The 27,135-nt window shown below is 38.8% G+C and overlaps 4 protein-coding genes across 4 annotated transcripts; all 4 read left to right on the forward strand.

Moving 5' to 3' along the window:
- The first annotated feature begins 2,454 nt into the window (after positions 1–2,454).
- Positions 2,455–3,402, forward strand: LOC116259625 (metalloendoproteinase 5-MMP-like). The gene has a single exon (XM_031637480.1). The coding sequence runs from the start codon at positions 2,455–2,457 to the stop codon at positions 3,400–3,402; it is 948 nt and encodes a 315-aa protein (XP_031493340.1).
- A 2,680-nt stretch (positions 3,403–6,082) lies between these two features.
- LOC116259626 (metalloendoproteinase 2-MMP-like) lies at positions 6,083–8,206 on the forward strand. Its single transcript, XM_031637482.1, has 4 exons — positions 6,083–6,204; positions 6,556–6,612; positions 7,368–7,411; positions 7,503–8,206. Exons 1-4 carry the CDS (start codon positions 6,083–6,085, stop codon positions 8,204–8,206), a joined length of 927 nt encoding a protein of 308 aa, XP_031493342.1.
- Positions 8,207–21,838: 13,632 nt separating this feature from the next.
- LOC116259627 (metalloendoproteinase 2-MMP-like) lies at positions 21,839–22,240 on the forward strand. Its single transcript, XM_031637483.1, has one exon. It carries the CDS (start codon positions 21,839–21,841, stop codon positions 22,238–22,240), a length of 402 nt encoding a protein of 133 aa, XP_031493343.1.
- A 2,651-nt stretch (positions 22,241–24,891) lies between these two features.
- Positions 24,892–26,210, forward strand: LOC116259628 (metalloendoproteinase 5-MMP-like). Its single transcript, XM_031637484.1, has 2 exons — positions 24,892–25,336; positions 25,711–26,210. The coding sequence occupies exons 1-2, from the start codon at positions 24,892–24,894 to the stop codon at positions 26,208–26,210; spliced, it is 945 nt and encodes a 314-aa protein (XP_031493344.1).
- Positions 26,211–27,135: the final 925 nt, after the last annotated feature.

The raw sequence follows: 27,135 nt of genomic DNA on the forward strand, positions 1-27,135 counted from the left end.
TATTTTTTTTTCTTGTTTTTTTCATCCACGATCTCTTTTAGATATACAACTTTGGTCAGATGGTTTAGTAACTCTTGATAACTAAAGTCATATGTCAATTTGACGAAAAAATGGTAGAGTTATGGTTCAGTTTTTTTCACTCTTTTTTTTTTCTCTCTTTCTCTCTCTATATTTTCTTTTCTATCGTCTTCTCTGTTGAAGAACAGCTCTTCTCTAAAGCTGCGATCGAACTTGACAAAATTGTTGAACATGAATGACACTAATAGCAGTAAATCTGCAATACTAAATCTAACAGCACGATCCTAATTTTGTTAATGGATATCATAATGACGGTTACCTATGTTAATGCTAATCATGTATGTGTTTTATTATATCCACTTTATGGGATGCTCATATATTTAGGTTCAAATTCTGGTTTAAGTATGAAGGAAGAAAAGTTTGTATCATATCTGAATCCAAATTTACAATGTAAACTCCATCAAAGTATACAAAACATTCGAATCAGAATCCAATTTTAATTTAAACCAAACCTGAACAGACATGTTAAGAACCGACTTGCCTAACGCAAATGTTATTGCATCTATGAGATTTACTGAAAACTAGTTCTCAAGATGAATCTGTATCCGATTTGGATATTGGTTTAATTTTAAATCCAAATCCAACCGGATGTCATTTCTTCAATTTGAGTAATATCCGATTTCTTAGTCAAATGTTATATATATATATATATATATATCTGATTTTGTTGAAATACTAGTTCCATTGAATTTTCAATTCAACTCTGATACACGGACACTCCTAATTAAATAGGGCTCAACAACTCTGCCGCTGACCTTGACTTCACAAGGCTTGGAGATACGGAACAATGGACAACCAATTTGTTTGATGGATTATTGGGAGTGAACAATGAGCTCGACTTGTTAAAGATCGGCTCATGAATGAGTTCGAGCTAAGTCATTTGCTTAATAGGCCAAGCTCAAGTTCATGAGTTGACTCGTTAAATAATCGAGTTGAGTTCTAGCTCAACATGTAACTGTCGAGTCGAACTCGAGCCTTAATCGAGTTTGTCGAGCCTTAATTGAGTTGAACTTGAGCTCAACACAAAATGATAAATATCAATTATACTCAAACAAGTTTGTCGTGCCTTAATCAAGTCGAACTCGACCTCAACAAGTGATGATGAATATCAGTTCTATTCAAACAAGTTTGTCAAGCCTTAATCAAGTCGAGCTGGAGCTCAAAACGTAACTGCCAAGTTGAGCTCAAGGTACTTCCGTTGAGCTATGCTCGAGCTCGAGGTACTTCTGTCGAGCTATTCTCGAGCTGGAGGTACTTCCGTCGAGCTATTCTCAAACTCGAGGTTCATTAGTCGAGCCAAGCTCGAGTTAACAGAACTCGAGCTTGACAGGGCTAGTGCTCACCCCTCGGGATTATTATGCATCTAATAGAGTTGCTGGAGTTTGGATGAATATACTGTGTAGTATTTTATCAAGCTAGCTAGGGTTGGTGATAGATTTCATTGCAGGCATACATTCCAGTAAAAACAATTATTTTCCGTCATATCTTGAGGAAAGGACATCTGCATCGGCCACTGTAGCTATCACTCTAAACTCGTAAGGGTGAAAAGAAAAATTGCTGGTAAGGTAAGTATCATTGTTTCTATTACAAGTTGGTAGAGCCAAAAGGTTCCTTGTTGGGCAGAACTTTAAAAAGAAAAAAATAATGGTAAAGAGTCACCAACATTTAAATAATCAGATGTCTGTGAAACCCTAATATGCAAATAACAGCAACTATGTTTGGGTTTTCTTAAGTATAATAAAGTTTATAGAATGGCTTGCTTTGTATTCGGAAGGGTTATAGCTGTAGTGGTAAATATCACATCTGCACACACTCAATATATGTAGATCCTGATCTAACAACTATCTGGGATAAACTGAAATAAAACTATTAACTAACATTTAATTATTGTTAGATAGTCGTTTGAGCCGTTCAAACGATTGATTATTAGGATATAGTCATTATATAGAGCGTGTGGACACATTTACCGACATATTTCAGCCGACAAAAGTTTACACCGAGCACACAATCGGTAAAATGTTTTCCCATGCTTGTCTCACTTCTACCAACGTTTTTTGGTTGCTGGTATTTTTTATTGGTAGTTATGCTCAACATTTATTAGTGTAAATAGTTAACTTTTGTGGTGCATTGTACAAACCAAAGTGGTGTGTTTCACACATATATTTTCTGATTTAAATAAGAAAAGATGCACCATGATTCTTTTAAAGAGACATTTGATTCTATCAATTTTTGAAGTAGCTGAAATTAGCATGGATATATTTCTTCATGCAGTAACTTTAGATGCCATTGCTCACCTGGTTCTGCATGCCCTCTATATAAGAGCAATGTGTTTCTTTGCTGTATTTCCCCATGATCAAGTTCCTCCAAATGCCCAAAATGGTTTCTACATTATCCTTTATTGCAATCCTCGTGCTTCTGGTCCAGACCAACTGTATGGAGTGGGCTTATGGTCACAATGGCAACTTCCATTACCAGGCAGGGGCAGAATTCCTGCAACTTTCTGGATATCGCATAGGACAAAGCCATGAAGTGCTCCCCTCCCTAAAAAGATATCTTCAACATTTCGGCTATTTGGACACGGTTGCCGACACAGGAATCTCTCGTGTTTTTGATGAAGATCTAGAAGCTGCCGTGAAGAATTACCAATTGTTCTTCAGCCTCAATGCTACTGGTATACTCGACACAGCAACAGTGCACCAACTAATCCAGCCAAGATGCGGTGTACCAGACATTATCAAAGATCTAGCGCCAGCAAAATTCCATCGGATTAATGTCACCCGCAACTCAAGTTCATCACACTACAGTCTCAGAAACAAACGTTGGCCACCATCAAGCATGAGACTATTGTATAATATCTCGGAGAATGAGCACATGCCATTTCCTATAGCAGATCTGAGGCCTGTCGTCCGTGAGGCATTCGAAACATGGGCTTTGTACTCACCATTCGACTTCACAGAGACTTCAATTGACAGAATCGCTCAGTTGCACATCGGATTCTACAAAAGGCAGCACTTAAATTGTCCAATTCCGTTTGCAGGTCCTAACGACATGCTCGCACACGCATTTTATCCGCCATCTGGGAAGCTTCACATCAATGCAGATATTATATGGGCGATCAATCCTGAGATTTTGAGGAACACGGAAAATTCGTACGACGTTCAATCGGTCGCCCTTCATGAGATCGGCCATCTACTGGGGTTGGGTCATAGTACAGTTCCAGAAGCAATCATGTATCCTTCCTTGGATTCTCAAACAAGGAAGGTGGACCTGCATGGCGATGATATTGCGGGAATCAATGCTATGTATGATGTACTAGCTGATTGATTCTTGGACTTAATTGTTAGAGGACTATGAATAAAAAAAGCATAGTGATTCTTAGAGTTTTGACTAGGTTATGTATCCTAATCTCACTTGCCACATTTTTGTCACCTTTGTGACATGTCACCCTATATTTTTGTCAATCAATTTCTCGTTTTTGTTGGCTCTCCCTCTCCCACAATTTGATTGTAACCCATCGCCCCCAACCCATGATGGTAGAATTAGAGATGTGAATGGATTAGATCCGAATAAGATATATCCTTTATCTGCTTTTTTGGATAATCAAATATTCATATTCAAATACAAATAAAAAAAGTCATATCCGAATCCAAATCCAATATTTGAACCAAATTTGGCATATTCTCAAACTGTAAGAGAATTAGATACACAATATTTGTTTAAAAATAAATTCAATCCAAATCTATATCCAAATTTGATTCAACCCAAATCCGAATCTGATCGGATTTCTTAATTAGATTTTTTTTTATATCCAATTTTTTGAGAGCGGTTCAATCGAATATCCGATCTAAATCGAATATATTGACATCCCTAAGTAAATTACACCATCATAAGATGTGGTATGGACAAACAAGGTAACCACAAAGTCTGGGATTACCTGTATAATATGCCGAGAGAGAAGGTTTTCGTAGAGTGGGAAAGTGCACACAAGCTACTTTTACAAGTAAAGTTTTGGAGGAGTCTAGGGAAGGACTAAAAGAGAATGGCTGAGTGGATTCAATAGTTTGAATGAAACAACTGAAGTCTCCATTGATCACATGAGGGAGGTGGTATGTTTATATAACACCATATATAAATTAGACTAGACCAGTTGCTTGGTGGAGGGAGTTGTAGGCCCATATATGAATGAGAAAACAACTTGCTTCTCAATGGGGTCGGTTTTACCTGCAAAGAAATAGAGAACGGTCTACAATCTCTAACAGGAACAACTTGGTTGTCCATTGGGATCAATATATATATATCTATATATATATTGAATGTAAATCTGGTTATCTAGAGTAAACCAACTTTTATATATATAAAATTTGAATGATGACTCCAACTTTTTAAATTTACCCAGCCATCTAAACTGCAAAGTTCGATCCAACACGATGAATAATTAAGAGAAACAAAAGAAAAAAGATGTGATAGGCATTTTTGTCATCTAATATTACTTTACACTTTTTTTTCCGTGTTTCCTTACAACCATCAATCTATTTTAAATAGACAACTTTGGTTAGATGGTTGCATAACTCTAGCTAATTAGAGTTATCTATCAATTTGACAAAAACCCTAGAGTTATTGTTCAGTTTTCTCTCTCTCTCTCTCTCTCTCTCTCTCTCTCTCTTTCTCTCTCTCTCTCTCTCTATATATATATATATATCCCACTTGCATGTACACACTCAATAGATATGGATCCTGATCACAACAGCTATCTATTTGAGACAAACTGAAACAAAACTTTTCAACTATTAAACATTAAGCCGTCTGACAAGTGAGATATTAATAAAATGGCCATAACCCATTAACAAATGGTGACTAAATTTTTGCCCATTATCAAATCCACGCTCATGACGAGTCCCAAACTGCCACCTTCCGAAGAAAACATCAAACTGAACTGTTAAAATACAAAACTGACCTTTAATCAAAATTATCTCTTAAAAAATGAAAACTACAAGCGGTCAGGTAGGAACGCTTACTTTTGGGTGAAAGTGAAAGAAACTTAAAAAGATTTGTTTGCCATTTCATTCTTCTTTTTGGTGTTTCTGGTGTCCTCGATAGGTTTGAGGATAGTTTTAAGAGTTAAAGGAATAATCTCGATGGATCTTTTACTGGAAAGCGACCGGGTTTTGGTGAAGTCTTTGCCTAAAACTTATCCAACGCATGCCAGTACTGCCAGTCCTTTTGATCTTCTTGACTTTGATCATCTTAAATCAGATACTTTTTTTTTAGTTTTTCTCATGTTCTCAGTGTGATTGTGGATTTTCAGCTGGAAATCAACCGGATTCAGTTGATTTTCACCCAAAACCGTGAACAAGATTGGCTATTGTTGTAGTTGATTTTTTAGCGATTTCATCTGTTTTTTTACCCCATTTCTTGTTGGATTCCTATCACAGTTGTGGTCTAGTGTATAACAACTGATTTGAATGTTAGGGCATCGTCTTCAGACTGGATTTTTCCAGAAAATGCATGGTTTTGTGCAGTTCTTCCGTCAACATAGAAAGTTATGGTGCTGCCCAATTTTTGGTGCTTACATAAACCAGAAAAGTGTTTTGTACTTTACCTACCTCTTTTTATAGTTCAAGATCATAGCCCTCTCAATTTAAACTATAAATTCATCGTGCAATACATCCTCCGGTTTGAGTTATGTGCCTTGGGACATGCAAAGGGGATGACCTTTTTTTTTCAATTTTTTCAGAAACAACGTTGATTGAGTGTTACTTTTATAATTTACTAAACCCTTTTAAGTTTTAACGACTGTCCCAGAATTTAGCGGCGATTTGTTAATCTCCCATGTCCGCTCATTGGAATTTTATCAAACATTTAATTGAGGAGAAGAAGGACCATGTTTGAATCATTGAGAGTTGATCGCCACACATTTAATCAGGATCCAGTAACTAGATAGAGTGTGTACTCATCATTTATTAATGTCATTACTTAACATATGATGTGTGCTGCACAAACGAAAATGGTACATGGCCTTGTCACAAACACACAGAGATATATTGTCTACTTGAGAAAAAAAGCACCACCATTCTTTTGGAAAGACTTGATGTTGGATAGTGGCCCTGACCCCTATCTCTACTTCGTGTAACTGCAAGAGGACCCACCTAATTGAGAAAAAAAGCACCACCATTCTTTAGGAAAGACTTGATGTTGGATAGTGGCCCTGAGCCCTATCTCTACTTCATGTAACAGCAAGAGGACCCACTTGCAGTTACATGATTAAATAAGAAAACTGCCCATTAATTGAGAAAATTAATCTCTTTGGCCGTAACCGTCCATGAAAACCTAGGAGGCGGTCTATAAAAGCCTAGCTTATCTTTATTTAGTGTTAATCGTAAGATTAACCTAACTAGCACCTCCTAGAAGCAAACCCAAAAATCTAATCTCTTCTTCTCTTTCTTTCTCTCGTTTCGTTTGTTGTTGTTTTGGGTGCAGGTTTGAGTTGCAGCAGGCTAATGTTGTGGGTAAAGATCTGAGTGGAACATCAGAGTTGTGAGGTGGTTGCCAAACATGTAGCCCGAATGGGGCTATGAACATCACGGTCTGCCTCCTTGTGAGGTGGTTGAAAAGTATGCAGGTTGATTTCATTGTTGAACAATAAGAGAATATGCATGAATGTTTCAAATACTTATATGATTGCTAGCATTTTAATCAAGAGAATTTTTGATGATTTTTATGTAAAGCTTATAGTTCACATGGGACTAAGTTTTAACATGTTATGATGGAAATACTGGTGCATGAAGAAAACCTCATAACTAATGTAAAATATATTGAATACTTGAAAGGTTGTGATGGAAAACCATTAAAAGGAAAACCTCGCTACTATTCTTGAACGAAAATTCATGTTATGATTGACAAACCAATTATGTAAAACCTCGTAACTAAAGATTAATGAAACACACAAATAGTGGTAGCAATCTAATGGATTCATGGCCAAGTGAGAGATGTTGGATAGTGGCCCTGAGCCCTCTCTCTAATTCATGTAACTGCAAGAGGACCCACTTGTAGTTACATGATTAAATAAGAAAACTGCCCATTAATTGAGAAAGTTAATCTCTTTGGCTGTATCCGTCTGTTGCTAGGCATTGGGAAAACCTAGGAGGTGGTCTATAAAAGCCCAGCTTATCTTTACTTAGGGTTAGTCATAAGTTTAACCTAACTACCACCTCCTAGAAGAAAACTCAAAAATCTAATCTCTTCTTGTCTTTCTTTCTCTCTTGTTTTGTTTGTTGTTGTTTTGGGTGTAGGTTGGAGTTGCAACAGGCTAGAGTTTCTAATGTTGTGGGCAAAGGTCTGAGCAGAACATCAAAGTTCCTACACTTGATTCTATATTTTTTTTTAAGCAATCGGAATTGGCATACGTATTTCTTTTGTTTGTGAAGAACATCTCCAGGCAGCCATCAAGAAATATCAACTGTTCTTCAACCTCAATGCTACAGGGATACTCAACTCTGCAACAGTGCACCACCTGATCCAACCAAGATGCGGCGTAAGAAACTTTATCAAAGCCCCAAGCTCGGCGAAATTCCACCGGAATATTAATGTTATCGGCAACTCAATTTCAATGATCTGTAAGCTCAGTGGTGCTCGCTGGCCAGCATCAAGAAGGAACCTCTTGTACAAGATCTGGAGGACAGCCGACCTGCCATATCCTATAGAAGATCTGAGACCACTGTTTTGTGTAGCATTTGAAACATGGGCCGCTGTCTCGCCATTCGAGTTCGTAGAGATGTTATTGAGAACGGCCAATCTGCACACTGTGTTCTACAGAGGGAAGCATGAAAGTTGTCCGATGGCATTTGATGGTCGTGGTGGATCGCTGGCGCACTCATTCGATCCGCCAATTGGGATCACTCACTACGACGCAGATGATTTATGGGAGATCAACCCTCAGAAATTGGCAGAAACAGAGGGATCGAGTGACCTGCAGTCAGTAGCCCTTCATGAGATCGGCCATCTGTTGGGGTTGGATCATAGTTCAGTTCCTGAAGCAGTCATGTATCCTTCCCTGAAACCTCAGACAAGGAAGGTGGAGCTTCATGCGGATGATATTGCAAGCATCAAGGCACTGTATCCTGACGGCTGATTGATTCTCAAGGTTTTGACAAGGCTCTGAAGGGCATAGTGATACTTAGAGTTTAATTAGACAGGCTTATGTGTGCAAATAGGATCAAGTCTCAAGATCTTCTACCTCGCGACATCTGTTACCGAGATCGTCAAGTTGCGTGCACAGGAGTTTGCATGCAACAAAATGTGCACTCAACAAAATAAGAAGGAAAGTTTGGGTATTTTTAGATTTCTTTTTTATAAAAACATGTAAATTTTTAAATTTTTAATATTTTCATTATCCTCTTTCCATCCTTTTAAAAGTATATATATATACACTTCATTGGGTCTATTTGATCATTACACATCCTTATGCATGCAAGGCATGTGCAACTAACCAGTTTGGTTGTTACCTTGGTGATAATTTGTCGATTACATTTTGTAATCAATTAAAAAAAACTTATTAACCCAATGGCAACGAAAACTCTTGATTATCTGTCACCATTAGAAAAACTTTTTAAAAGAACACATGATTACAATTTCCTAAAAGTTTTTGGTTGCGAGTGTTTTCCTTATCTTCATCCATATACCAAACATAAACCTGGCTATAGATCTAAAAAAAGTGTCTTCCTGGGTATGCCCCACAACAAAAAGGCTACTATTGTTTGAATTTGAAAAACAACAAAATTTTCATGGCATGACACATTGTTTTCAATGAAAGAGAATTTCCATTCAAAACAAAAAAACATAGAGAAAATTACAAGCCAGAAAATCAAGGTGGCCTGACTATTCCCTTTGCCCTTCTTGCTTCAAAACTCACTACCATCGAGTCCTTAGAGCAACATATTGTGACGTATCATGCTGATCCAAATATGGAGCATACACCTTCATTTCGATGAGCATGTGATAGTCAACATCTAGGTGGTCAAAGTTACAACCAAAGTCCTAGTTCAAATGGTGAACCAAGACACAACCAAGATGATGTACCTCATGCACCAAGTCCCACTTGTAGAGATGATGTTCAAATGGAATGTAGAGCTGATCAAATTGAATCTGAAATATGTGCTCCTTCTAGGACTCATACGATGGTCACCCGTTTGCAACTAGGAATAGTCAAACCAAACCCAAAGCTTCAAGATTTTTAATCATATTCTTCTACCAAATGCCCATTAGTTTTAACATCTATCTTGACTGAGGAAAGTGAACCACCAAGCCACATTGAAGCCTTTCAACGTGAAAAGTGGAAAAAAGCTATGGAAAATGAATACAACACACTTGTCAAAAATCAAATGTGAAAACTTGTTTCTACCGAGGATGCCAAGTACGTTACTGGGTATAAATGGGGTTTCAAGATAAAAAGGAAGACAGATGGCTCTATAGAAAGATTTAGAGCTAGAGGGATATAGTCAAAAGGAAGAAATAGACTACATCGAGACTTTTAGTCCTGTCGTCAAACCCACCACTATTAGGACCGTTTTGACCATTGCTCTTCAAAAAAATGGAAAATTAAGCAACTTGATGTACAAAATGCATTCCTTCATGGAACTCTTATTGAAGAATTTTTCATTAATTAACTGCCTGGTTTTGAAAATCGCCGTTTTCCAAAACATGCGTGAAAATTATATAAAACTTTGTACGGTCTAAAACAAGCTCCAAGAGTTTGGTTTGCTAGATTGAGTACATTTCTTGACAAAATGGGAATCCAAGAAGCTCGTATGGCCACATCTCTCTTCAATTTTAGAAAAGAAAATACCATTGCAAATGTCCTTGTATAGGTTGATGACATCATTGTTATAGGAAATTCAGAAATTTATATTCGAAAGCTTATTCTCTCATCTAGTTTTGAATTTGCCATCAAAGACTTGGGAGTGAGCATCGAAGCTAAACACACCACTCAAGGGTTGATCCTTTTACAACAAAAATACATTGGAGATTTATTGAAACGAACAAATATGCCCACGTCAACACCTATCTACAAGACCTATCATAATTTTTTCATTTCGAACAAAATTCAATGATCATTCTTTGTATAGAAGTACTGTTGGAGCACTACAATATGCAACCATGACAAGACCTGACATTGCTTTCACTGTAAATAAAGTGTGCCAATTCAAGCATTCTCCAACCGACCTCCATTGGGCAGCTGTCAAGCGCATACTCAGATATATCTAAAGTTCACCATAAATTATGGCTTATTTCTGAAGAGATCATTCACTATGAATATTACAGTGTCTAGTGTATGTAGCTGATCAAACAGCTATCTGGGGTAAACTGAAATACAACTATTAACTAACATTTAGTTAAGGATAACAATGATCAAATAGTTGTTTGATTAGTAAATAGGTTATTGCTAGATAGTTGTTTAAGTTGTTCAAACGATTGATTATTAGGATATAGTCATTACATAGAGTGTGCCGCCAAAAAATTTTACTAAGCAAACCATGTAGAATGTTTTCCCATGCTTGTGTCACTTCGACCAACATTTTTCAGTTGCCGGTAATAGGCAAATTTTTTGTAGTGATGCTCATCATTTATTAGTGTCATTAGTTAACTTATGTAGTGCGTCACGCAAACCAAAGTGGTGTATGCCATGACACATATATTGTCTAATTTAAGTAAGAAAAGATGCACCATGATTCTTTTGGCGAGGCATTTGATTCTATCAATTTTTGAAGTAGCTGAAATTAGCATGGATAAATCAAACTGGTGTGTGCCATGACACATATATTTAAGGCGAGGCATCGGGCCGGGCCGACCCGATAAAAATGAAAAATTGAAGCTTGTTATTGGAAACGGGCCGGGCCGGGCCGGGCCGGGCCCATGTTATATCGGGCCTCGGACTTTTATTTATGCCCGAGGCCCAACCCTGCCCGGTTATTAACGGGTCGGGTGGGCTGGGCCGGGCTTTTGGGTGGGTCAGGTCGGGTCACATCTGTTTCCTGTTTCTTGACTGTGTCAAACGAACATTTAGTCAAATGAAAACTATATAAAAACTGAATATGTTGAAAATACCAGCAAGATATGAGATTGAATTTAATAAAAAGCATACATCACACCATTTTGTAAAGAATTGAGCACCTCAGTCCATTTAGGCATATAAAATCATTCATTAGTTCAATGTGATTTCGCAAGCAGTAATAGAAATAAAAAGCTTCAAATAAGAAGGATCCACACTTATTTTTGAGCATCTCAAGGCCTGTAAGTCTTACAAATGCATAAAAATTACAATAACAAGAAAGCAAGTTTTTACTATTACTTCAAGTGAGCGAGCCAACAAGATACATGAGCCATCCAAATGATTGGTTTAAGACATAACAATGAACAAAGAACAACCCCTTCGCAAGTCTATAGACAAATGAAAATCACTTAATCAGTGTGTCTAGTTACATATGTTTCACTAACAAGTCTGAGTAACCCTCTATGTCCACCATGATTGCAGTCCTGATGCTCTTGCACTTGCAATGGCTCAATGGCAAACTTGGATTTCACCTACAAGAGCAACAATAGGCATAAGAAACCATTCACATTTCTATAACAAATCAACGTGTGTGTGCATGTGTGTCAAGGAGATTCTATAAAATGTCAAAAAAATGTTATAACATTTTACCACAATGAAATATGAATCATGCTAATTCGTCACCAGAAGATTCCTCTTATCTTCGAAACTACAAAAAACACATCACCACAAATAAACTACAATGTTAGTATATCATAAAAAAGAGAAAGAATGATCAAAATTTAACATTAAACAATGAACATCTTATGTTTCGCATGAGTTATCTTTATCATGAATCCAACTCTGTGTACAAACTAGTGCTTCAACAGTTTTAGGAGTGGTTGAACATTGATAATCATTAATGAATGCAGACTCAAATGCAACCGTGGATATAGGGATTGCCAATATATCTCGAGCCATTTTGGATAGAACTCTATACTTACTTTCATTTGCCTTCCACCAATTTAATATATTGAAGTTTTCATTAGGCCGAGGTTGTTCTATTGGATCAATTAGATATGCTTCTAGATATGTGCGAGGTACTTAAGGAAATGCATAACTCATGTAATATGTGAAGAAGGCATCTCTTGAAAAAGCTGAAGGTCTCTCTTTTTCCAATTCCACAATGGCATTGTTTGCATTTTCATTTTCTTCATTGTTTGTATCATACACATTTTTGTACTCAGCATACAATTCATGAAGACTGCTCTCTACTTTTTCATATTGTATCGTTGCATCAACTTCATTTAAACTCTCAAGCACGTACTTCAAATATCCCAATTTGGACCTAGGATCTAAGACAAATGCAATTGCAAAGAGGACATTGTAGTCATTTTTTCAATATTTGTCAAATTTTTCTTGCATTTTATATGCTAATGACCTTATATAATCATTGTTTGCCACATTATGTGTACGCAAATGGTTGCATACTTTCTGTATTTCTTCAAAAACCACATTAGTTGTTACATTTCTAGTGGCAGAGAAGATATTTGTAACATTATAGGATAACTTCAGAAATTGGCACAAGGTAGTTGCATAAGACCATTCATCATCAGAAGGTAAATTTATATAATTGGAATCCACAGAAGCCAAATGTTGAAATGCATCTTTGTAGAACAATGCATCCCTCAACATGACATATGTAGAGTTTCATCGAGTTGGAACATCATAGGTTAATTTCTTTGTACCATTTAAGCCCACTGTTCTTATACAATCTTTAAAGAAATGTAATCGCTTTGGTGATCCCTTCACATATTTAACATTTTCATGAATTTTTGAAATTGTATCATGTAGATCCTACATACCATCTTGAACCATAAGATTTAGAATATAAGCACCACAACGAATATGCAAATGTTGGCCTTTCACTGGAATAAGATTTCTTTTTCCTAAGTTCCTTTTTGGTGTAGTTATTACACTATCATTCGTTGAACAATTGTCGGCAGTAATAGTAAATAACTTTGACTGAATGTTTCATTTAGAAATGCATTCATATAAAACCTCACACAAACTATTTGCATTATGTGGTGGAGGTACATGAACAAAATTGAACATATGAGCATGCAACTTACAATATCTATCTATATATTGCCCTGCCACACATAGATAACCCAATGTTTGCTATGAAGTCCACATATCAAATGTCAATGAAACTGGTTGCGTAGAATCATTTATAAATCCTTCAAATTAGGCTTTCTCCATCTTGTACACTGACATAATTTTTCTTTTCAACGTTCTTCTAGAAAATGGAACAAAACTTGGATTGCGAGCTTGAAGAACTTTGTTATGATATTTATATTCTGCCAAATTGAACGAAAGCTCATGTGCTATTACACACTTTGACATCAACTTTCTTATAGACTCAATGTCAAATTTTTGTATACATAGAGAAACACCAAATTCACTAACTGCAAGTGATAAAGTTCTTTGTTTTCCTTCATTGATTTGTCTCTTCAAACAAGAGTTTATATGTCGATTAAAATGACTAGTTTCATTAGCACTGCCTGCTTTTAGTCGTTCTCCACAATGTTTGCATTTGACAAACTCTTTTCGCTTATATGTAACCAATATAAATTCAACTCATACTTTTGAAGTTTTTTTTCTCTTGGAGACAGCTTCTCTCTCGGCCGATGAGTATGATTCGACTGATTCTATAATAGGAGTTGGACAATATTCTTTATCAGAGGAACTAGGCGACATATCTGGCATAAATTGAAATGACACATGTAAATAACCAAGACAAAAAAAGAACAATAAGATGCACAATAAAATTTGTCAGAGTGGACTTGTGTAAATAAATTTGTGAGAGTGCACATAATTCAACTAATGACAAAATAAATGTCCAATAATATGTATAGAAGCAAATTCATTGAATTTAACTTTTCCCTGTCACAGTAGCAGAACATATTCAATTAGCCTAGTTTGTACCCAAAAAGAAAGAGGGATACTCAAGTGACACCTCGACATACAGCCATAAAGGTTTTATTAACATCCACCAAAGAACATCAATTGACAACTCAAAATACAGACACAAAGGTTTTATTAACATCCACTTCACCATGCAAGACAAACAGCCATAGACAACTTCAAGGCAAGACAATTTCACATATCCGATCAAAAAAGACCACCCAATACCAATACCAATGCTTCAGGAACCAGAAAAGAAGAAAACCACATGTAATAAGAAAGTCATCTCTCAAATAACAAATGAGATATTATGTCAGCCATAATCTTCTAGATTCTTATTAGTTGTGCAAACCAAATTATACTTAGAGGCATGGACATCAAGGCGACAAAAAAAAAAGGATCAAAAGCAAGAAAACTAAACCATTAACACATTGCAGAACACAATACCAAAATATATTAGTTACCCTTCGAAAGTAAGCAGAATTCCCTGAAGTACAGATTTGAAAGCACGTGCAACAGTCCAAATTGGGAGCAGCAAGCCATAAAGCAATCTAGGTCAGAATTTGTTGGAACTGACAAGGAACTGAACTGAGCATCTCACTAGCCTTGGGATATACAATCATGATGCTGAAACTTGAGAGTACTAGCACAGAGTAGTTCTAGAGGACAGCAGTAGCAACTGCAACAAGATATCAATATGCAATATGCAGAGAAACAGCCATTAATTACTAATAACTTAACCATAGAAAACATCTTTTCTTCATGTTTTCAAGAACACATGCCAAATCAAACCACTAATAAACTACCACAAATTTTGAAGATCCTCCCGTTCTTAGCAGAGGCAACTGAACTAAGAACTATGCCTTTTCATGGCAAATCAAATTATTGATTGTAACCAGGATTCTATTTAATGGTCCATTCCAGTAGCTAAAATCTTCTAGTTTCCGTCAGGCAGTAATGAATAAGAATAGATGAGACAGGAATAAAAGCACGACATCTACAAATGGCTTTAGTATAGCAGCCAATAGTAATTGTTCCAGTATCAAGGAGATACAGATAAAGTTCGCTCTTTTTCGGATACTTCCTTCTAAAATCATTGCAAAGAAATCAAGCAAAAATGAAATTGGTTCGGTTTGAAACAAAATAAAAAAAAGGGTAAATGGCTCAGAAGAAACTAACTTGGGTTCTTATTTGTTATCATTGTTGTGCCACCAAAGCTGCAAGCAACTGGAGAAGCTCCATTCTGTTGATAGCTGCAACCTACCACAACCTTAACAAAGACAAAAAGATTTCTGAGGCATATCTCTCGTTTACGAAGTAATCAATCTGTATGAATGGGTGAAAAGGGAACCAAACTGGCACACCTGTGACCTTTATGACGCCCAAAAGGATGGACGAGGAGAACAGCAAACAGGTCGAGTTCTTCAAGCTGAAGAAGAATGCTATTCTAGTGCACCCACGAATCACCGCCGCTGCTGCTGAATGAACTACACTATGGGTGGGCCCTGCCCCGATGACGAGCTCCTCGCGCAGCGGCCTCCTCCTCTGGGACTGCAAGCCCCTTCCTCCCCTGCCAGCACCGCCTCCTTTGGGATTGCGAGCCCCTTCCTCGCCGGAGCTGCTGCTCTCCTCCTTCGAGACTGCGAGTGCGAGCCCCTTCCTCACCCATTGCCTCCTCTTGAGTTCTGACTTCTCTCAGGCGCCAGCCATTGAAGACTCCCTTCGGAAGAACAGCAAAAAGAAGAGACTCGACTCGAGGAGTCGAGAGAAGAAAACTGAAAACCTTAAGTCATTTCTATTTGAGAAAAAAAAATTCTTGTCGGGCTTTTCTGGCCCCCGACAATCACAGTCATGGGCCCGAGCCCGACCCGTTAATTACTGGGCAGGGCCAGGCCCAATAGAGTGAGCCCAAAAATCAATATTTCAAGGCCCGAGCCGGGCCGGGTATTGGGTACCGGGCGGTAACCCGGCCCAGGCTTACATATATTGTCTAATTTAAGTAAGAAAAGTTGCACCATGATTCTTTTGAAGAGGCATTTGATTCTATAAATTTTTGAAGTAGCTGAAATTAGCATGGATAAATTTCTGTATGGAGTAACTTTAGATGTCATTGCTCACCTGGTTCTACATGCCCTCTATATGAGAGCAATGTTTTCTTTGCTGTATTTCCCCATGATCAAGTTCCTCCATATGCCCAAAATGGTTTCTACATTACCCTTTGCTGCAATCCTCATGTTTCTGGTCCAGACCAACTATATGGCGTGGGCTTCTGGTCACAATAACAACTTCCATTACCAAGCAGGGGCAGAATTCCTGCAACTTTCTGCCAATGGCAGAGGACAAAGCCATGAAGTGCTTCCCTCCCTAAAAAGATATCTTCAACATTTTGGCTACTTGGACATGGTCCCCTCCCTCTCCTACTTGGTTGTCTGGTCCCATCGCCGGACCTTCTGTTAGTCCCATCTCGCCTGATAGGTTGCCACCTATTTCTCCTTTGTTAGATGATGAATTGGGCATTTCCCTTACGGACGTGCTTGTCTCTCTTAGGGTCTCGCTTCCACAGGAACAACTGGATTTTTTGTTTGTTGCCACTATTGCGCCGGCCTCCCACTCTAGCCTTGCCAAGTTGTGATGGGAATTGCTTAGGATCAGGGCATTCGCGACCTCCATCCTCCCTCCTAGTGATGCTAGGACGGCTAGGTGTGCGTCGCTTCAAAAGGTTTCCCCATGAAGGTTGCTTGTTGGAATGTGTGTGGCCTGAGTGCCCGTTATCAGTGTAGATACATCTCTTCTTCGGTCCGGCATCATGAGTCTTCCTTGCTTATTGTCGTGGAGACCAAGCTGTCTGTGGTATCTCATGCTTGCATTCGCACTTTATTACATCGATCATCATTTGGGTACTTTTCGGCTAATGGTGTCGTTGGCAGCATTCTACTGGCTTGGTCTCTGCCTCTTGCATGGGTGGTTGTGCATGTTGGTAAGTTCTCTATTTCGGTCATCCTCGATGGTCTCTGGTCCAATGGCCCGGTCTTAATTACTGTGGTATGGCCCTTGCGTTGGGGCCTTGTGTGACCAACTGTGGACTGAACTTCATCATGCTCTTGAGCTTGCTTCTTTACCATGACTTTTGGCATGAGACTTTAATTACCTCTTTAGCCCTCTGACTCCCCTCTCCTATCACTTTTGGTCTGTCTATGTTTGTCATTCGCTCGTTTGTTGATGAGTTCGACCTTTTCGACGTGTCTTTGAATAATGGTAAGTTTACTTGGTCCAATAATAAAAATCCTCCCATTCTCCGAAGGTTGGACCATGTCTTCCTCTCGTCTAAGTTGTTCTCTGCTTTTTCCTCGTCGTCCTTGGTCTTAGGACCAAAACATTTGTCTGATCATGCTTCGCTATTACTTTCTTTGTTTTGGGCTAGAGCTGGAACCGGGTGCACCCTGTTCTGCTTTGAGATTTGGTGGCTCCGGGATGAGTCCTTTGTTCATGTCATCCCTAGGTGGTGGGCTTGCACGATCATTGGTAGATGGGCTGCTTTTAGGCTCTCGCGTAAGCTGCATTGCATCAAGTGTGAGGTTATTGCTTGGAAACGTTTTTGGAGCGACAAATTTTCTGAGGTGACCGTTTGGGATGAGGAGATTATGTCTTTCCAGTCATCTGACAATTTTTCTACGGATCAGTTTTCTCGTCTCATTTGTCTCCAGTGTCTTGCTCATGAGTGGCGGATTAGGGAATCCATCCACTGGTAGCAGCGTTCTAGGTTGGGTTGACTTTTGCCTGGAGACCAAAATTCTTGTTTCTTCTACTTGACTGCCTCTCAAAGACACCGTCAGGCGTTGCTCCAGTCCATGGTTATTGGGCACAGGGAATTTTTTTGGTGATGACATCCTCCCTGCTTTGACCACTCATTTCTGTGAATTCTACTTTAAACCTCTTCGCTTTTGTTGCCCGCTGCCAGACATTTACCTCTCATCATTCTCGGTCTCTTGCGCGGCCACTCTTGAGCGGCCCTTCCTACACTACAAGAAATCAAGAATGTTGTTTGGGCCCTTGGCTTGGTAAGGCGCTTGGCATTGATAGTTTTCCTATTGAGTTTTTTCGCAGCTTTTGGGGGGGCTTATAGTGTCGATGTGTTCGAGTTTTGTGATGAATTTGCCTCCAACTCTATCTTTCTTAAGGAGTTTAACCAAGCCACTTGTGTCTTGGTGCCTAAGCATCTTAACCCTACGGACGTCAGCCACTTTCGCCCGATCTCCATCTTAAGCACTTCCTACAAGATTATTGCTAAGTTGATTTCTATGCGGCTTGCACCTGTTATGCTTTCTAACTTCAAACCCTTTCATGTTGCGTTCATCAAGGGTCGGCATTTGCATGACGCTGTTGTCCTAGCCAAAGAGGTTGTTCATTCCCTCTATTGTTTGTGTCTTCCCTCATTCATCCCTAAGTTGGATATTTCCAAGGCCTTAATTCAATTAGTTGGGAGTTCCTATTTGACTTCCTCAACCGCATTGCTTTTGGTCCATCGTTTCGTTAGTGGATTGTCTCGCTTGTCACTGGGCCCAGCTTGCGGTCTCCTTCAATGGGATGTGTGGCGAATTCTTCTATCTCGGTCGTGGCTTCCGTCAGAGTTGTCCACTTTCACCATTGTTTTTCAACTTAGTTGCTGAGTGCTTTTCTGCCTTATTTCGTCACACTGTACTCGTTGGCTTCATCACTTCACATTCACTCCCCCACTTGCAAGCCTTCTTCCCCCTCCAATATGCTCATGACTTTCTTTTGATTGGCACTGCTTCTCACTAATAGATTGTGAGAACTTGGCTCATCCTTCGAGTTTTTGAGCACATCTTAAGTCTTTTTATTAATTCCTCCAAGTGTCACATTTCTCTCGTTCATGCATACCCGGTCACAGTGCTTCTTGCGGAAGCTTGTTTTGGTTGTAAGGATATTGGCCTGCCCATGGACTACTTGGGTCTTCAGATTACGTTGTCGCCTCCTACGCCCTCCTTTTGAGATGGAGTGGAGCAAAAACTATTGGATCGCCTCCATTGTTGGCAGGAAAAGCTACTTTTCCTCCCAGGATGTATTGCCCTTGCTAAACATTATCTTGTGTATGTTCCTCTTCATGCCTTGGCAGTCTTTCGGCCTCATGTGGTTGTACTAAGAAGGTTTGACAAAATCATTCGAAACTTTATTTGGGATGGTGATCGCCCTTTGGATTGCCTTGCGCGTTGTGATATGGTTGTCCTTCCTCGTCTTCTTGGGGGTGTTGGGGTTACCAACGTTAGTCGGATGTGTGAGTCTTCTTTATGTTCTTGGTGATGGCGTCCGGCAACTGAGCTTTCTTTCATCTTCCTTTTCATTTGTTTCAAATATGACATGTCTTCCACTAGTAATTGGAATATTTCCATTCCTCACAAGTTTCCTTCACAATTTTGGTGTGGCCTGCTTTCTGCTCTTTCCTTTTTCGTACACTTTGCTAACCTCCCTCCGCTCACCCCCCCCCCCCCATCTTGGCCTTTTTTGCCCTCCTGTGATTTCACTTTTTCTTCTTGTTACCTTGCCTCCTTTGGTTCTTCTATTGCGTCACTCCCACCCTGGTTCCCTGGTCCCTCTCTTTGTGCCATTGCCTTTGTCTGGCTTCTTCTTACTGGTCACATCAATACTTTTGACTACATACAGCGCCTTAGTATTAGTTTAGCTAACCAATGTCCCATCTGTCTCGCCATAGCTGAGTCTCGTATTCACCTTTTTACCTCATGTTCTTGCTTCTATAGTGTTTTTGTATCTGCATGGCCTTCCTTTGTTAGTAACCTTCCGGACTCACCCTCTATTCACTATTTTTTTTCTCTTTTGTCCTTCCTCCCACATGTTTTTTTCCTGAGGTCATGTTTGGAGGTTGTGGCCCATTTTCTCTTGGTGACACATTTGGGAGGAGCGCAACAACAGGGTCTTTATGGGTACCTTCATATCGTCGAAGTCTGTAGCACGCCTTGTGCAGGGGGATGTCCACTTTGCTATTCGGCTACAGCGCCGTTCTTCGTTTACTACTGCTGGGTAACTCGGCCGTCCCATCTGTTAACTATCTCTCCACCCCTCTTATTATGTTTTATTGTGTTGCTAACTTATATATTTTGTTCTTTTATTTTGCTTTTGTGGTTTGTTCTTGTAGTTAGGGGACTTATTGTCTCCAAATTTTGTTATATATTTCCATTTTAACGGCTTTCTCTCTCTCTTTCTCTCTCTTTGCTATATATATGTATATATCCCACGTGCATGTACACATTCAATAGATACGGATCCTGACAACAGCAATCTATTTGAGACAAACGGAAACAAAACTTTCAACTATTAAACATTAAGCCGTTGACAAATGAGACATTAACAAATGGCCATAACCCATTAACAAATGGGTACTAAATTTTGACCATCTTCAAATCCATGCACATGACAAGTCTCAAACTTCTACCTCTCGAAGGAAATGTCAAACTGGTACAAAACTGCCCTTTGATCAAAATAATCTCTTAAAAGATAAGAATTAAAAGAAATGTCATGTCCCCTCGACAGGGTTACGTGTGCAATTAGGATCAAGTCTCAAGATCTTCTCCCTCGTGACATCTGTTACTGAGATCGTCACGTTGCGTGCACAGGAGTTTGCATGCAACAAAATGTGCACTCAACAAAATAAGAAGGCAAGTTGGGGTATTTTTAGAATTTTTTTTATAAAAACGTGTAAATTTTTAAATTTTTAATATTTTCATTATCCTCTTTCCATCCTTCTAAAAGTATATATATATACACTTCATTGGGTCTATTTTATCATTACACATCCTTATGCATCCAAGGCATGTACTAACCAGTTTGGTTGTTACCTTGGTGATTATTTGTTGATTACATTTTCTAATCAAATAATTCTATTTTGCTGTTTCTCTCTGTCTCTCCATTTGAATTAATATTTGTTGTCGGCAAGCTTTTTTTTCTCATTATATATATATATATATATATATATAGCTTCACGAATTTCTCCAGCATTAGTTTTGGACAACTGTTGTGCTTTTGAAGTTGATTGTCTGTAAGAAGAAAGAAAAGCAGAGCCCATAGAGATGATAATATTATCTGATTTGGATCAGGATCTAACTGAACCATTCCAATAAAATAGGATACGAATAAAAAGGCAATTAATACCCAAGTAAGAAATCAGATAGGATTTGGATTTAAGAAATGATATCAGACTGGATTTGGGTTTGGATTTAGATATACATAAATGACTGATCTAATTCAAATTCAAATTCATAACAACATCGGTTTTAAATAAGTATCCAATACTCATAATCGGCCAGGGCCAGGATAAGAAATTGAGAGAGACAAAAAGGGCTATTAAAAAAATTGAAAGAGAGAGAAAAGTAAGAAAAGGTTAACGTGGTTCTGAGAAATCTCCTACTTCCATGATGTACCTCACCACTCTACTATCACCATGATGAGATTTCCACTATCAAGGTACCACATTACAGTCATGCGAAATTGAGGAGATGTTTCTCCTTTATTTTAGTAAGGAAGTTACATTTGATTTTATCTTGAAGACATTCTTCCTGCGCAAAATCGGTGACATGCTTGGAGTTGCCAGATTTGCTCCATCCTTGAGTAGGCGTGGATTTGGTTTATAGGCAGCAATTGCTCGCCGGCAACTCAACTTCAATGCTCTAAAAGCTGACAGATAACCGCTGGCCACCATCTCACCGTCCAAGTTCTCAGAGTCGCCACAAAGTGGTTGTCATGGTCGCCAATTTGCATTTCACATTCTTCACGGTGAAGCACCCAAATTGTAGAAAGCCATTTGATGATCGTGGGGGAACGCTGGCACACTCAACCTATCCGCCGGTTGGCAAGAGTCACTATGATGCAGATGAAATATGGGTGATCGACCATCAGAAATTGGCAGAAATGGAGGGATCGAGAGACCTGCAATCTCTCGCCCTTCATGAGATCGGCCATCTTCTGGGGTTGGCTCTCTTAAGGAAAGGGACGACTCTACCAAAGAAAGGCTCAACAGTAAAAGAATTGAAGATGGAAAGAAGCTCAGTGGTAATGGTAAAAGAATTGAAGATGGAAAGAAGCTCAGTGGTAATGGCAAAAGAATTGAAGATGGAAAAAAGATACAAGAATCTCTCAAATTAAAGAAACTGCTCAAAACAAAATAGTAAAGAAATATGTTTACAACAGTTCAAATGGAACCTTGATAAATAGAAAAGCAATGGAACCTTGTTAAATAGAAAAGCCTTAATTTACGAAGCAGGGTGAAGAAATAGAAATAAAAAAATGATCTCTAGGGGATGTAAGTCAAATTGACTTAACCACGTAAACATGTCTTTGCTCTGCTCTTTCTTCTCTCTTTTATGGTATCAGAGCCAACTTCAGGCCTTGTTTTAGCGTGTATTTCAGCAATCAAGACTGATAGCCATGGTGGATTGTCCAGCACCAACGTCAGAAAATTCAGGATCTTCAGACAATACAAGTTCTGGTATGATTTTCACTTCTCCACTTATGCAATACCCCATCAATTTACAACATTTCTTAAGCATCAAGCTTAATGCAGAAAACTACAAGATATGGTAATCTCAGTTTGTTCCTATCTTGATATCTTGTGATTTAATGGGGTTTTTTTATGGTTCTAATGTCACCCATATATGTGGGAAGTAGGACCGTAGTCAACCAAGACTATGTTCAACTGCTTAGACAGGACCACCTGTTGTTAAGCTGGATCAAATGATCCTTACCAGAAAGCATTCACACTCAGATCGTAGAGCTGAAATCCTCTGTTGAAGTATGGAAATATCTCACGTAGTCATACGCTGCTCATTCTAGGTCCAGAATTATGCAACTGAAGTCTGAGGTATGGGACATCAAGAAAGGGTAAAGAAACATGCTTCTTTAGGAGTCGTAGCATCACATATATGCTCTAATAAGTCATTATCAATTGATACCTTAATTGGAAATAGAGTTTTTCCTGCTTTGATCATCCATTTCTTTTTAGCTTCCTCATCGACAGGAATATTTGTGTCTAATCCCAATACTATCTCTCATAATTCCTGTCCTAGAAAATACGACTCCATGCAAGATTTCCAATAGCCATAATTGCTATTGTTAAGCTTCTCAATATTGTTTAATGCAACCACTAATGCCATCATAATTTCTGAATATAATTGGCTCAATTAATCTCACTAGTAAACTGGCCTTTGATGTAACCTCGCTCTGATACCACTTGTTGAAAAGACGAATGTGGGCTCAAGATATAACTTAGATCCAAACCCAAATTTATGCGAAGAAAAACTGGCAGAGTCTCGACGTCCAAAATAATTCTCAATAATAAACTTAACAAAGTATACTTAGCAGGAATTTAATAACAACACCAACAAAGTTCACAAATTGAACTTGACCAAGAAATGATGTAACATGTGCATCAACACTTAAACCACGAATAACTGTTTTTAACAATTAAATATTACATGAACACCAAGAGTCTAAGGAAGACTCACAAGCTACCTCACTTACTAAAGAAGACACCCCTTGCTGTACTTGTATCACCCAAGCACCCACTCAACGCAATCCACTCAACAGACTTCTTTTTCACACACCTCACTATGCTCATCATCCCTATTTATAGGCATGTAAATAGGGATGAAGAAGTCGGTGGATGATGCTTCGACTGATTTCTACACTTTATATTTTTATTTATTATATATTTTTTTTCTTTAATGATTACATCCACCGAAAAAAGGAAGAGGCTTATAGCCTCTTGAGTTCTCTAGACTTTCCCAAGAGTTGGTGGTGACTCTTTACACCAGATAGGTTTGAGGATAGTTTTAGGATAAAGGAATGATCTCGACAGATCTTTTGCCAGAAGGCTTTTGGTGGGGCTTTTGCCTAAAACTATCCAACGCGCGCTGGTATAGCCATTCCTTTTGATCTTCTTGGTTTTGATCATTTTAAATCAAATACTTTTTATTTTTTTTTCTCATGTTCTCAGTGTGATTGTGGATTTTCAGCCGCAAATCGACCGGATTTCAGTCGATTTTCACCCAAAACTGTAGACAGGATCGGCTATTGTTGTAGTTGATTTTCTAGCAATTTCACCTGTTTTTTTACCCTATTTCTTGTTGGATTCCTGTCACAGTTGTGATCTAGTGTATAACAACTGATTTGCATGTTAAAACACCGTTTTCAGACTGGTTTTTGCCAGAAAATGCAGTGTTTTGTGCAGTTCTCCCCTCACAGAGAAACTTATGACACCCAATTTTTGGTGCGAAAGAGATCACTTTTTTGGGTGATCCCATTGCCCAAGCAAGAGCTGCAGCTCCCCTCCTTCCCCAACCCCCTCTCCTTCCTTACACTAGAGTTTCAGTTGTCAGTGCCAAGCGGAGAGATCTTGAACTATGCTTTCTTTTTCTTTTCTTCTTCTTCTTTTTTCTTTTTTTTTTTGCAGAAACAACGTTGATTCAGGGTTACTTTTATAATTTACTAAACCCTTTGTTCGACTGACCGAGACTTTGCCTGAAGTTAAAAAGTAGAGCGGCGATTTGTTAATCTCCCATGTCGGCTCATTGGAATTTTGTCAAATATTTAATTGAGGAGAAGGATGACCAAATAGTTGTTGTTTGAATCATTGAGAGTTGATCGTCACATAGTTAATCAGGATCCAGTAACTTGATCGAGTGCGTACTCATCATTTATTAATGTCATTACTTAACATATGGTGTGTGCTGCACAAACCAAAATGGTTCGTGGCCTTGTCACAAACACACAGAAATATATTGTCTAATTGAGAAAAGATGCCCCACCATTCTTTAGGAAAGACTTGGCCAGAACTCCGGCAGCTTTCTGGCTTTGGCACAGGGCACAACCATTCAGTGCTCCCTTCCCTGAAAAAATATCTTTACCGTCTTGGTTATCTGGACACAGTTGGGGACATAGGAGCGTTCCCTCGTGTTTTTGATGAACATCTCCAGGCAGCCATCAAGATATACCAACTGTTCTTCAACCTCAATGCTACAGGAATACTCGACTCTGCAACAATGCACCACCTGATCCAACCGAGGTGCGGCGTAAGAGATATCATCAAACCCCCAATCTGGGCAAAAATCCACCGGAATATTAATGTTATCGGCAACTCAATTTCAACGCTCTGTAAGCTCAATGGTGCTCGCTGGCCAGCATCAAGGAGGAACTTCTTGTACAAGATCTGGAGGACGGCCGACCTTGAAAGAAAGAGGAACAGTGAGAGAGAAAGAGAGAGAGAGACGACACAAAGAATGGCTAACTCTCTTGCGTTGTTATGCAAGGGATATCTTCTCCTTTATATAGTGTGTAGCACGTTACAAGGTATGGAAAGAATACAACACTTCAAGAAATATGAGATAATTACAACCTGTAAGGAAATACACCATAACGATTGAGAGGAAGGGGAAAGAAAAGTTTGAATTCAAACTTTTCTTTCCTTAGTTGGGTTGCTCCTCCAATGACGTTTTCTCCTTGCTAAGTTTAGTGGATTTGATTTCCACTATTCCTCAAGGAAGATCTTTTACGTTGCCAAGGTTAGTGGATTTGATTTCCACTGATTTCTCCTTGACAACGAGGAGGATCTTTTACAGACCTGCCATATCCTATAGAAGATCTGAGACCAGTGTTCCGTGCAGCATTTGAAACATGGGCCGCCGTCTCGCCGTTCGTGTTCGTAGAGACGTTATTGAGACCAGACAATCTACACATCGTCTTCTACAGAGGGAAGCACGTAAGTTGTCCGATGGCATTTGATGGTCGTGGTGGGTCGCTGGCGCACTCTTTCGATCCACCGATTGGGATCACTCACTACGACGCAGATGATTTATGGGCGATCGACCCTCAGAAATTGGCAGAAACAGAGGGGTCGAATGACCTGCAGTCAGTAGCCCTTCATGAGCTCGGCCATCTGTTGGGGTTGGATCATAGTTCAGTCCCTGAAGCAGTCATGCATCCTTCCCTGAAACCTCAAACAAGGAAGGTGGAGCTCCATGATTGCAACCATCAAGGCTCTGTATCCCGACGGCTGATTGATTCTCAAGGCTTTGACATGGCTCTGTATCCTCAGGGCTTAGTGATTCTTAGAGTTTAATTTGACAGGGTTATGTGTGCAATTACGATCAAGTCTCAAGATCTTCTCCCTCACGACATCTGTTACCGAGATCGTCAAGTTGCGTGCACAGGAGTTTGCATGCAACAAAATGTGCACTCAACAAAATAAGGACAGTTGGGGGATCTTTAGATTTTTTTTTTATAAAAACATGTAAATTTTTAAACTTTTAATATTTTCATTATCCTCTTTCCATCCGTCTAAAGTTTTTTTTTTAACTTTATTGGGTCTATTTTATTCATTGCACATCCACAGGAGTGTGCAACTAACCAGTTTGGTTTCTACTTTGGTGACAATTTGTCGATTACATTTTTGTGATCAATTAGTTCTATTTTTCTGTTTCTGTCTCTCTCTCTTCCTCAATTTGAATTAATATTTGTTGTCGGCAAGCTTTTTGTTTCTTATATATACATATAGCTTGGCGAATTTGTCCAGCATTAGTATTGGACAACTGTACTGGTTTTGAAGTTGATTGTTTGTAAGGAGAAAGAAAAGCCGAATCCATAGGGATGCTAATATTATCTGATTTGGATCGGGATCTAACTGAATCATTCCGCTAAATATTACATGAAAAAGAAACAATTAATATATCCAAGTAAGAAATCCGGAAGGATTTGGATTTAAGAAATGATATCTGATTGGATTTGGATTCAAATATACATAACAATTTGGTCTAATTCGGATTCAGATCCATATCAATATTGGTTTTAAATAAATATCTAGTGTCCATCGGCCAGGGCCAGGATAAGAAATTGGGGGAGACAAAAAGAGCTATTAAAGAAATTAAGGGAGAAAGAGAAAACAAGAAGAAGAAATTAACGTGGTTCAGATAAATCTCCTACTTCCTCGATGTACCTCACTACTCTACTATCAACGCTGTGAGGTTTCCACTATCAAGGTACCACAT

Source organism: Nymphaea colorata, chromosome 8 (genome assembly GCF_008831285.2).
Source record: "Nymphaea colorata isolate Beijing-Zhang1983 chromosome 8, ASM883128v2, whole genome shotgun sequence".
NCBI classification, from domain to species: Eukaryota; Viridiplantae; Streptophyta; class Magnoliopsida; order Nymphaeales; family Nymphaeaceae; genus Nymphaea; species Nymphaea colorata.